The sequence below is a fragment of the Chlamydotis macqueenii genome, chromosome Z (assembly GCF_036417535.1).
Source record: "Chlamydotis macqueenii isolate bChlMac1 chromosome Z, bChlMac1.mat, whole genome shotgun sequence".
Classification (NCBI taxonomy): domain Eukaryota; kingdom Metazoa; phylum Chordata; class Aves; order Otidiformes; family Otididae; genus Chlamydotis; species Chlamydotis macqueenii.
In genome coordinates, this window is record NC_141593.1 from 69,908,893 (window position 1) to 69,921,501 (window position 12,609).

At 39.7% G+C, this 12,609-nt stretch overlaps 1 protein-coding gene across 1 annotated transcript in view; it reads right to left on the reverse strand.

Annotated features, from left to right (window-relative positions):
* Positions 1 to 12,609, reverse strand: part of MOB3B (MOB kinase activator 3B) — a 103,669-nt gene that overhangs the window by 59,657 nt on the left and 31,403 nt on the right. Inside the window, exon 3 of the mRNA XM_086770577.1 lies at positions 27 to 632. Coding sequence (XP_086626703.1) covers positions 27 to 444 — 418 coding nt within the window. The 5' untranslated portion in view covers positions 445 to 632. The remainder of the gene's footprint in view (positions 1 to 26; positions 633 to 12,609) is intronic.

A 12,609-nucleotide genomic window follows, 5' to 3' on the forward strand; every position in this document is an offset into this window, starting at 1 on the left:
CTTTAGGACTTCTTCCTCGCACTTACCTACACTTGTAGGAAATATATCCTCATTGTTGATTTGCACCTCAATCCAGTCCATGAGAAGATTCATATATTGGGGTGCTGGCAACGCTGTGGGCTTCTTGTACTTCACGTCATCCTGCCACCGGTACTCATACTTAGGGCCTCCAGACATCACTGGACAGGTCCTTTCTGTGCAGAACTCACAGATAGTTCCATAAATGAGGTTGATCCTATTGAAGAAGTCAACAACATGGACAGCCACCCAGTCATTTTGGTCTTCTCCGCTGGGCAACTGCACAGCCGCTTTCAAGTCCACGCCTGAGTTCAGAGAGGCCTGCGCTCGTTTGTGAAGTTCAAACCTCTGGGTTCCAGGTTCAAACTTGCGTTTTGGACGAAAAGTCTTATCTTTATTAAAAACTTGCTTGAGTGCTGTGGACATGTCTGCTAATGTGCTCTGCAGCAGCTCGCAGAAAAGCACAGCCGAGATTTAATGCAGGTATATGAAAACAGTTGCTCCCTATCACAGGTCCTCCAGGCCCTGCTCTTTTTCTCAGAGAAGTTCGTATCACCTTCAGAGCAGTCTACTAGCTCTTCTTCTTGAAAGCCTTCCCAAAAGGCTTCATGTCCCTAAGGATATGGAAACAATAGATGTTAGTGGTAAGCTCAACTCTGCTCTGTCAGTTGTTACTGCTTCATCATAATTTTCTAGTAATTAAGATCTCAAAAGCACATATACATAAAGCTAGCCTTAAAAATTGGCCAACTCCTTATCTGATTAAAACTTAGAAGGAAAAAAAAAAGGTTATTTTTAAACTATTATGGAATTAAGTTCTATGTGCTTTTTAAATATTTACCCAAACAGAGGTTCTTAAGTTATCATAAATTATCTTTACATCATTTTTAAATGAACCTTTTCTTTTTGCTGCATTTTTTCCAGTGACTGCATACCATACATAATATATGTACAAATTTAGCAGACAAAATACTATGTGACAATTTAGAAGTCTTATCTAACTGCACCTAAAGTGACTGATGTGCCTCTAAGCATTTGCCATGGACTCAATGCTCTTCTCTGCAGGAAAAAAAAAATCCATAAGCAAGATTTTTCCACATTTGTTCTCTATTTTTAATTAATGATGTATTTGTTTTTGCAAACCTCACAGAGTAAAACCTACAGTATTGCACTGAAATAATTCCTGTTACCCACACAACTATACAGAGATTGTTATTTTTCTTGACTCACTTTCAGCAATTCAGTAGTGGTCTTAACTTTCTATTGGATTGTGCAGAATGGTTAGAAAGCAATGGTGAAGCTGCCACTTTCTTTGTAGCTGTATTCGTGTTCACTACAGGGGAATACTTGGCATTGTTCTTACAAAAGGAAGAACATAGACTTTCTATTGTTCCATCTAACCTACTCTGGCAACAAAGAATGGTTTTAACAGTCATTTGGTCTGAAAAAAATAAATTACTGCATTAGAGCCTTTTTTGTTCCTATATATATGTGCAGAAGAGTATTATCATCAGTAAATGTAGGCAATTAATAGGCGATTGGGTAGATTAGGGGCTATCTCAATTAGACTTTTGTTTTAGTACTGAAGGTTTTATGAGTAAACATTCTTGCTGTGCATTATTTAAATTAAATAACACAATATGTTTTAAATTTGCACAGCACTACAAAAATCCTACCCTATCAGTGGCTGATGAATTCTCATCATGGTATTATGTGTGCTCCACTGTTTCCCTTAACAGAAATCATGTCCATGAAAATTTTACTAGTCTGTGCCTGGAAAGCACGAAATTCTTCTAAAGACAGTTGCCCAAAGCTTTGCTGAGGGGCAGAAAGGAGAGAAAAAGGTACGTGCTTCTTTTTTCTTAAGCACCACAAGAAAGCATCATATACCGAAGCAAAAAGAAATCTGGTGTGCTAGACCCCATCCCCACAGAAGAGAAGTGCCATAAAAAATTCTCCCTCAAATAGCTGAGCAATTAAGCATCTGGGCAATTTGCTGTCAAGCAGCAGCTAAACAAAGCCAGCAGAGAAGTGCTTGTTTTTCTTTTTGCTGATGGCATGATGGAGGGATACTCCAATCGTGAGTTTACAGTCTTTCTTTCTGTGCCAGCAAAATATGAGAAGTTCAGGGATTAAATCCAGGGATACTATGTCATATCTGACATGCCAGTTAGAGTAATGTTCAAACACAGAGATCCTCAAACCTGACAAAGGTTGGGCAAAGAAGACTTTAAACAAAACTAGCCTTATAACAATTTAGTTAAGTGCCACTGGCAGGAAATGAAGACACTTAAAAGAGACAACTTTGCCCTACAGTTCGTTCTTTGTTACTAAGACCCATAACCCCCAGCTCTTAAATGCTCCGTGGCAGTCAGGTGTTTATTCAAAAGCCTTTCTAAAATAGGTGAGTACTGCTGCACAGATTGAGCTTGAGACTGACACACTTTGAGATGGCATGGAGCCAGTGTTCCAGTTTGCAGTAATAATGATGTCAGTTCCAGAACCTTACAGCTCAGGTCACTACTTTTTTCCCCACTTTAATACACTTGGCACTCTTATGTGGCTACTTGACTCCCTTCCTCACCTGTAAATATTCACCAGAACATGGAAAGAGTTTTTATTTAAAACAACAAGCAGAGTGCCAAACAACACTCATCTTCAAAAGACACATTTTGAAGCACAGTACTCAGTGCTGTTGAACCTTTTCCAAGAAAAACAGAAGACACCATATTTTATAAGCTATTTTCTATTGAATATGCAAACATAATTAATCATATTAAATATGTACTCTTTCCCACATCTCTCCATACATTCAGTAAGTGTGCATAAAACAAATTAATGCAGAGAAAAAAAAAGCAATCAAAACATTCAGCAAACAACTCATTTTCTCAAGTCTTCTGTGTACTAGGAGTCACATGTTGAAATTTTATGTAGAAGCATGCATACATCACGGTCAAATTCAATTCAAAAGATTACTCTCGTATGCAGTCAGATTAAATTGTTCTTTAACCCACCAAGGCAGAATCAGAACAAACAACAATTCCTATACATTCCTGTCTGAAGAGTCTTCTGCTCACCATCTTGCAATAAAAGCTAAGGCTCTTCCTCTGTCATCTTCCTATGACATTACACAATACAAAACTACATACTATCCTCGCAAAGCTGGACTGTAGAAGTCAAACTCTTGTTAACTTCTCGGTTGAACTTCTCTTAGAGACTTACCTCTGCTAAGAGCTGATTTTTTTTTCTCTCTCTGAGAATGTGAGTGAAGGCTGTGCAAAGCCAGGGAATGGATAGACTTGCTTTCTCAGGCATTTTAACATACAAGAATACAAAATAGAAGAGTGTATGACCTGAATTTCACAGAAATACTGCAGTGATTCCGCCCTCTGAAATATTTTTCTGCATCCTGCTTCCTGAGGATATTTGCTATCTAATCAACCCTTGTCTTCACTCAAAAGCTAACAGAAAGGAATTAAGAAATAAACAAGAATTTTAAGACTCACACCCTCACTTCTGAAACAGACTGCTTTCCTGCAGGTTACACAGCTACCCTTATTCCCCCCACTCAAGCAACCAGCTTTTTTAGGCTCTTCTAAACAGTTGCAAACAGCATCACCATTACTTCACTGGAATAAAGAAGCTCTCACTTTACTCACAAGAGATAGAAGAACAAGCTTACCTGATTTTCAGCGGAGATTAAACACAGACACTTTAGGTTTGGATTTTTTAGAGGCTGAAGCTAACATGAAAGCCCTAGTCAGAGTCTGTGAGCTCTGAAAGCATCTTTACTGCTTAGGCAATAATGTGGCAGTAGTTAATGGTAGGATGGCCACTCCTCTGCTTTGGACTGAATCACTATGCCATTGCAAGAACTCATTCTCCATTAGACTTCCAATATGTTGCTGCACTGTGCTTGAATCAACAATCAAGAGAGGTTTGTCATTGCATCCCAGATCACGTACTGTCAATTAAAACTTTGTAACATTGGACTTCTAAAGCAAAGCTATTGCTTCAAAATCTCATAGCATTAGCGAAGGAAAACTCATCAGACAACCTCAACAACAAATGGTGAGCAAAACTTCCTGATTTTTAAAGCACTAGAGAATGAAACTTGGCTTGCTGGCTACCACTTTCACTCCCCTGACAATTTTCATCTGATGAGAACAAGAAATGCTCTCAGTTTTATCTCAGTTGGTCTTGGGAGGGTTACTTCAGACGTGAAACACTGTGAACAATGTTGTGGTATTGGTTAGACTGGACCATAACTTCTTGAAATCTGTGGCACAGTAACACCCACAACTCCTTGCATGTAAAATTAAACTTAACTATTGCTAAAAGATATTTTGCAGTCTCTTCTTATATCATAGTAATATCATAGAATCATAGAATGGTTAGGGTTGGAAGGGACCTTCAAAGGTCATCTAGTCCAACCCCTCTGCAAGGAGCAGGGACATCCCCAACTAGATCAGGTTGCTCAGAGCCTCATCCAGCCTGGCCTTGAACGTTTCCAAGGACGGGGCATCCACCACCTCTCTGGGCAACCTGTGCCAGTGTTCTACAACTCGCATTGTTAAAAATTTTTTCCTAGTATCTAATCTAAATCTACCTCCCTCTATTTTAAAACCATTACTCCTTGTCCTATCGCAACAGGCCCTACCGAACAGCCTCTCCCATCTTTCTTGTAGGCCCCCTTGAGGTACTGGAAGACCACTATCAGGTCTCCCCGGAGCCTTCTTTTCTCCAGGCTGAGCAGCCCCAACTCTCTCAGCCTGTCCTCATAAGAGAGGTGCTCCAGCCCTTTCATCATCTTTGTGGCCCTCCTCTGGACCTTCTCCAACTGGTCCATGTCCCTCTTGTGTTGGGGGCTCCAGAACTGGACACAGTACTCCAGGTGGGGTCTCACCAGGGCAGAGTAGAGGGGGAGAATCACCTCCCTCGACCTGCTGGCCACGCTTCTCTTGATGCAGCCCAGGATGCTGTTGGCCTTCTGGGCCGCAAGGGCGCATTGCCAGCTCATGTTAAGCTTCTCATCCACCAGCACTCCCAAGTGCAGAAGCAGAACTGCTCTTGACTTGTACCTGTGTCAAAAGCGACAGAAACTGGCTTCTGATCTTTAATGACAGGTCCTAACTACACAACAGGGCATAAAGAATGGTGTTGTGGCTCATGGTGTTTGGCTTGATGGTATTCAGAGCCAGTGTTCTAGATGCTCTTCTGAACTAGACTCAATATATGTCTGTCCTGGTATGGGGAGCTCAGATAGGTAACTCCTTCCAGCTGTTCAGCTTCTGTTCTTTCTTTTCAGAGTAATGTATTTCTGAAGATGTGTGACAGCCACCAACAGCTTTTCCTGAGGGACTATTTCATGGCATGAATAACGGAGTTGGGTGAATCCTCTTGCTGGCAGAGTCATGCCTGAGCATGGTAAGCACAGATTTGGAGATGATCTCAGAATGGAGAATCAGACCCTCACAAGCTTTATCCATGGTGTCAGCACTACAGTAATCAATGCTGTCTCCAGCCTTATGTAGAAACATGCACACATACGGACAGCAACTCAGTCTAAATATCAGGTACACCAAATCAACGTATGGAAGTAATAAACCAATCCTGCCCATGCAGATATTACTAAAAAAACACACCCAAAACAAACCACACACCATGATCACCATCATGTCTGAGTCGTTGTTGAGTTAAAAACATAATATATCATTTTGTCATATACTTTCTATTAAATCATAGGTAATAAGAATATTAAATGATGCACTCTTTATAAACACACACCTTTCATCACAGCACTCTAGTTAGCATTACACAAGCTTTAGAGGGCTGCTGGGAAGCTAACTGGTACAATTCTCATTTTATTAATCAAGAAAGTGAGGAGACATTATTTCTCCAGCATCAAACACACAGTAAGCTGTCTATCCAGCAAGGCACTATCTGAAAACCAACTCTGCATCAGCTGATTGTTACATTTTTCTTTCCAAAATACAGGTCTTCATTCTGAGCACTTGCATAGTCTGATGCAAAGCTGAAGACTATAGGAAAGCACATATTTGATGCAAATCCCGTTAACGTCTAACATTTTGTGGACTTACCATGTTTGGCTTCATACTTCTCTATCCATACAAGGGGCCATTTTACTACAGCTACATTAGACAGCTGGGGCAGCAAATACATTATATGGATGCACATACAAATACCATGCTCCTTTCTGACTGAGCAAATGCACACTTTCTCTACTTCCAGGTTCTTGTTTGAGAGCTACTACTACACTATACAATACAATGAACAGGTTCTGTGTTTAACACTATGAAGTACAAAGAACTATTCAGTAAGGAAAAGCCTGTCCTGAAATCCGAAAACACCCTTTCTAAGTAAAAATTAGTCAAGTGAGTAGGAACAATAATATTCCATGCCTCTTATTTACAGACTTAAATTTGTGCAGTTTATCTAAGTTTTACATGAAATCACAAGAAAAAAAATGCTGTGCTATTATTTGCATTCATAGTGATGACTTAATGAAATGAAAAGACATTCCTCATGGGAAAAAAAAACACTTCTCCCCTTATAATAACTTATAATGTACACAAGGAGATTAAGATTTGTCTTATGGTTGTGCCAAAGTTGAAAGGGAAAGGAAAAAGGATCAAAGCAAATTTAGGTTACAGATAAAATGTCTCTTAAAAGTAGCATACACAAACACAGGAGCCATGTTTTGAGAGTCAGTGTATCCTTCCCTACATTTCATCCTATCCTCAACAATCTTGCAAGTTCCATAAAGACTAAGCTCCCAGAATTAAGGGTGTCTGATTATTACTGTAAGACTTAGAAGACGTATACACAGATATGTGTAAATAGTATCTCAGTTTCCCAGGTGCTGGCTTGGATAGCTTCTCCATGGCTTCTACAGTTGAAGTTTTCAGGTAGAACCACCACTACTAAGGACAACAATGTCCCGCCGCAGCCTTTTTCCATGGTTTTTGTCTTATTTACATGAAACCTACAGCATGTCAATTAATACACAAAATAACAATAGTAAATGGTTGCATCCAGTGAAAGGAAGCTTACTGATGCTTCAGGACAAGAATTTGCTTTTGTTTATTGTGGTAGAAGTCCCAGAAACTCTAGGAAAAAAAAATCAGAATTTTGTTTAAAGTCCTCCCCAAGAAAGGACTCCTAGGGTTTCTCCAAGTTCTTCCCTTTTGTCTAAAGCTACTAAGATAACCTTGCACTAATCTGTATGTGATAACCACAGTAACACCACCGCAGTCTCAAGGTACTTAAGTGGAAAGCGCTGACTAGAAAGAAGCCTTCCTATAGTCAGAAACACTTCACAAATATAGCAACATCCATTCATTTGATGTGCAATAACTAGCCTTTGTTGTGTCTGTGCATGTGAAAAAAAGGAGCAAGTGATTTCATGAGAATAGAAAAGCCACAATTGTAAAAGATCACAGAAAACAGCATAAGTAGTATTTTCATAATCAAAGTGTCAAGGCTCAATGGAGTAAATATAAACGACCTTTGATTATTTTATTGTTTAGACTATCCACCATTCTATTCCATTTCTAAGGTAAAAGATTGGAAAGGGAAAGCAAAATACAGTGTGTAACTGTCTATAAAACCAGGTGCTTTAAAAATGAACACAGTTACGTAACATGTGAGAAACAATAACTAAATCGGATCAGCTTCTGCCTGAAAATCTCTAAGCTCCACTAATATTATAGCAACATTTGACAAAGAGAATAAAATTATGCTTTACGATTCTGCTAAAATTCAGAGATTTTCATAGGGATAAAATTGAAATATAATAAATGGCTAAAGATGAGGGCCGGTCCCTCTGTTGTGACTGAGTAGCAATGGCTTCGGCACGCATCAGGGGATAAAACACCATGTTTGCAGTCCTTTTTAAACAAATGCTATTAATCATATTATCATATTTGTCATGAGCATATTTCAGAAGCAGTGTTAGGTAGAACTATTGCATTTGAGTATGCCAATGCTTTATTTACAAGCATTTAATTTCACCTCTTTCAACAAATTTCCCTTCAATACAGTCTACAAAAAGAAGTCCTTCTTTCCTTTTAGGAAAATTGTCTGTACAAAACAATTACAAGTTGACTTAAACAGCAGTCATTTCTACAGCGAAGTACAACAGCTGTTTGACAGCAGCAGAATCAGATATGACTGCTCTAATCTTGGGTGCTAAGTGCTGTTTACTAACCCAAATGAAGCATGCTTTTAATCATGCAGAGAAATGTTTGTGTTTTAACAGAAGACTTACCTCTCAACCAGTATCATTCTAATGCCTTTTATAAGCACTAAGTATAATTACACCTCATCTGAAGTTCTGGAAAGGTACACCCTTCACCATGAAGATACAGAGCATACCCTGGCACTTACTTCTTCACTGCAAGTTCATATCGTCACAGCATCCACAGCAATCCAGTCAGTAACATGGCCTTACTGTAGCATACAGTTTAAGGTGAACTGAAATAGGCATCTCTCAGAATTATAGTAAAACAACTCCAAAAAATGCATGGTTTAGATTACACTGAATTTCAGTCTCTGCTCCTCTGTCATCCAGGAGTTTAAGGTCTTGACCCTCTACAAACTGACAGTCATAGTGAGGTATGTATGGCTACAATTTTTTTCTAAAAAGTCAGTCCTGCCTCACCTCCTCTCCTTTCATTTTCCTGCCTTCTTGCCATCTGGCCCAGGTGTTCTATATATCCCCTTGCAGGAAGCTGTATGAGACTAAGCCTAATTAAACAAGCTACCAATTTTTCATCCCAATTAATTTTTTTGATCCCCGGCTTGGCCACACAGCACAGGGAAGAGGACAGCAAAAGGAAAGGTCTGTGTGGAAGACAGAGGATGAGACATGGAACAGGAAACCCATGGGAGTGTTTTTTCAGCCACAGCCACTTCAGTGAATCACGGTGTTTGTCATGAGCATTTCAGACCTTCCAAACCTTTAAAGTGGGTGGGGAACTCCCTTTAGCTCAGACAACTACCAAGGCTGAGGTCTGACAGAGTGACAGATCACACAGAAGCACGCAGTTCTGACAGTCCCTTTGAATGCTGTTTTTTTTTTTTTTGTTACACACCCAGTTTCTTCCAGCTCTCTCCCTGGTTCACAGGCTTTTACTGATCTGAGTTGTGGCCAGTACATGTGCAAGGACAGTCACTAAACCACATTTTGTGTATGTACACAAACAGCCTCTGCTTTCAATTATCAAGCCCTTGTGCCTTGCTACATCCTTCCACCACTAATAAAGCAAACCCTTTATGAGTTCATGTGCCTTGTTTAGCCAGCTGCTGTTAATAATCATTGCTCTTGTAAACAGTTACCATACTGGTGGTTTGGCTCGCTTACTGTGGCAGGAGTAACAATAGAACCAGCTCACTAACCCACCTTCTGCCAAAATCTTAGCGTCTCTGTGGACTGAGTCCTCACCACAACAGCGTATTGTTGTTACACTTATGTAGCAAGGTTACTGCAGCATTTGCTGCAACAGAGAACTGTTATCCTTTATTCCTTTAAAAACAATATAGAGGGGGCATGTGAAAGCAGTAAGAAAATTTTAACATTATTGAAGAAGAGGAGATACAAATTACATTAGATGTTGAATCTCTATAATAGTACACATTTGTCTGCTCCAGTTTGTTTCATTTCTGACTCCAGTCTGTTTCTGAAGACAAAATTTTGATTAAGCTGCAGTCAGTGGGAGCTCAGATACTGACTTCAACAGAACCAAAATTTTACACTCTGAACACTCTCCTTTGACAAGACAATAAGAACTCTATATTAAATTATGGTTGAACTTCATAAATCTCTTTGTTCTTTTTATCTTAATTCACTCCTAAATCTACATTCTGCCTTTTAAAAGCACTGGCACAATTGAGTAGACCGTGAGAGAGTTAAAATACGATTTCTTGCTCACTCCTACACTTTCAGAACATTCACACAATTCCAATACAAAAGCCTAAAACTAAGTCCACTGAAGGCTGTTGAAAAAAATGCCAGTCAGGTCATGTGGGTGACAGGGAACAGCGAAATACGCACACACAACAATGTGGTCTCAGACCTCATGCTAGAGCCTTATTCTCCTGCTCTCTTTACAGACCAACCAGAGGGCACATCTTTCTGTACAAGGCAGTACAATGGCTTATCTGCTAGCAGTTATCCCCTAGAACTTCAAACACCCTACTCTGCATGCAGTGGCCAAACTCAGTTTTATTCATGGTCTGAATCTTAGCTTTAGGAAACCATGTATGTGTTCTGCTTTAAGAAAAAAGTCTAAATCATACATTCCATCTTAGTGACATTTCAATTAAAACCACTCATTTTCTTGTCCAGGGAAAGCACACAAAGAAACAAAGGCAGAGTCATGTTACATACGCTGTGCTGGCAGAGACACATAACTAACACTCCATGGACAAAACAGGACTTCCTGCAAGCATACATACTGAAAACCAGATGTAAGAAGGGCAGCTGACATCCATTCAGACCCTTTAGCCTTAGTCTGGCTTCTCCCACCAAACTTCAAATTAACATGGGGAGGATGGACAGGAAGAGGCAGGTTGGTGGCAAGGTGCCTCAGCAACTGTCCTAAGAAGCTCAAGATTTCAGATATTTTCCAAAGGAAAGATCCACAAGGAAGCTATGGCATTTCAGTGGGTGTGCTGCACCTTTTCTAACAAACACTGATAATTCTCAACACAGGCATGGTGATTTTCAGTTACAAAAAATTATGCTTAACTCCATGTTGCTGAGAGACAAAATTTTCCTAAAATCATGGGAGCATCAGTAATTGAGGTCAAGCCTGACCTATGCAGCCCCTCAAATTGATTGCCAGTAACTCAAAACTGGGTAGGATTGCTATGGGCACTAAACACTCTAGTAGGATGACAGTGAAGGTACCTCCAGTATTAACAAAGTGGAGATAGGATCTACTTGTCTTTATAAAGCAGGGCTGATCAAGACAAGGCAAAATGCATCGTTTTTTTACAAATGGAGGAATATGAAAAAAAACCCTGATAATTATACTGCAAATATCTTTCAGTTATTTATACCATAAATCTAAAAACTTGTCCTGAAATGGAGCTCCAGAAGCTGTAGGATCCACAGCTCTGCATGGTTATCAGAAAAGCTAAGTGTATGAAACAACAGAAGAAACCTGGTTTTTCTTCCCATGGTTTGGATCAACATGCCAGATAGCAAGAGTGGCAGCAACTACTGTTGATTATGGACGTTTCCAAACTCATACCAAGGAGACACAAAGTCAAGGTATTTGTATGTGAGTCTTGAAGACCACAAAAGCTTTCACAGATGTGAAAGGAATTATTTTGCAAGTCACAGGTCTGGTGTACCGGTAGCCTGCAATTTGGCATGTCATACTGTGCTTCAGCTGCATGCAGTCACAAGGCATAGCCTCTGCAGATGGTGGTGGAGTCATAAGTGCCTATCTACGCTTTCAAAATTCAGAGAAATAAATCATCCACCATGTTGATTTATATGTTGGGCTTAATTTGCAGAATTAAATTGACTTGATGGCTGAAGAGATTTTTCTCCAGAGAACCATTTTGATCACCATCCTGCAACTTTATCATGTTCAACCTTATCATTTGGTCAAAATGACCTATTATTATGCACAGGGGAAAAAAACAGAGACTCCGCTAAATATATGCACCACCCCAATAAACAAGGCTAGAAACAGAATGACTGGGGTGACGTAGTCATCCACACTCCAGAGCTCTAAATCAGCAATCTTGCAGGACTCACTTGGATAAAAAAAAAAAAAAACAGTGTTTTTTTCTTTGCCATCTGCAGTACCTGAAATATAATGAAAGCAAGTAAATTAAGTCAGAGACATGATATAGCAAATATTTAATACCGGTAAGGAACACAGAGGATAGTAACTACCTCATCTAAGGACAACCAGCCTCCTCTCCAATTCATTATACAACTGTTACTGTAACAAGGATTGTTCACCTGGGGAGAGTATAGGACAGAAAAAATGCTATGTCCTTTAATGCAGTTTAGCAGATAGTAAGTAGCCAGGACCACATTGACTGGATAGCTCTGCACAGACCACAGTGCAGTGGAGTGCTAGTGCATAGAGGAGCAACGCCGTAGGGAATATGCCGTAGGGAATATGCTGTAGGGAACAACTGCATTCTTCCTCTTACACACCGAAGAATAACTTTCCAGTTTAAGATCCTACTTTACCATTCTAGTGACTTAAACTACTTTCAAAGCCTCTTCTACGTACTGCTTAACCCATACTGTGCTTCAAAGGCATTTAACACAGCAAACAAAACAACTACTCACAAACTGATCTGAAAGGAGGGTTCGGGTGGTTTTTAATTAGTTCCTACAGTAAGCACTTTATAGGCAAAACCACAGTATTTGAGTACTCTTTACAGTTTGTGATCAGAGCACCTCTCATCCAGCACTAGCTCTGTGCTCAGGTTTTTGTGTTCCTTTAAATCATTCTGCACTATGCAGTACTCTGCTTCTAACCATTCACACAAAAATTTACTGCGAGAATTATAGCACCAAGCTCTTAACAGGTATAA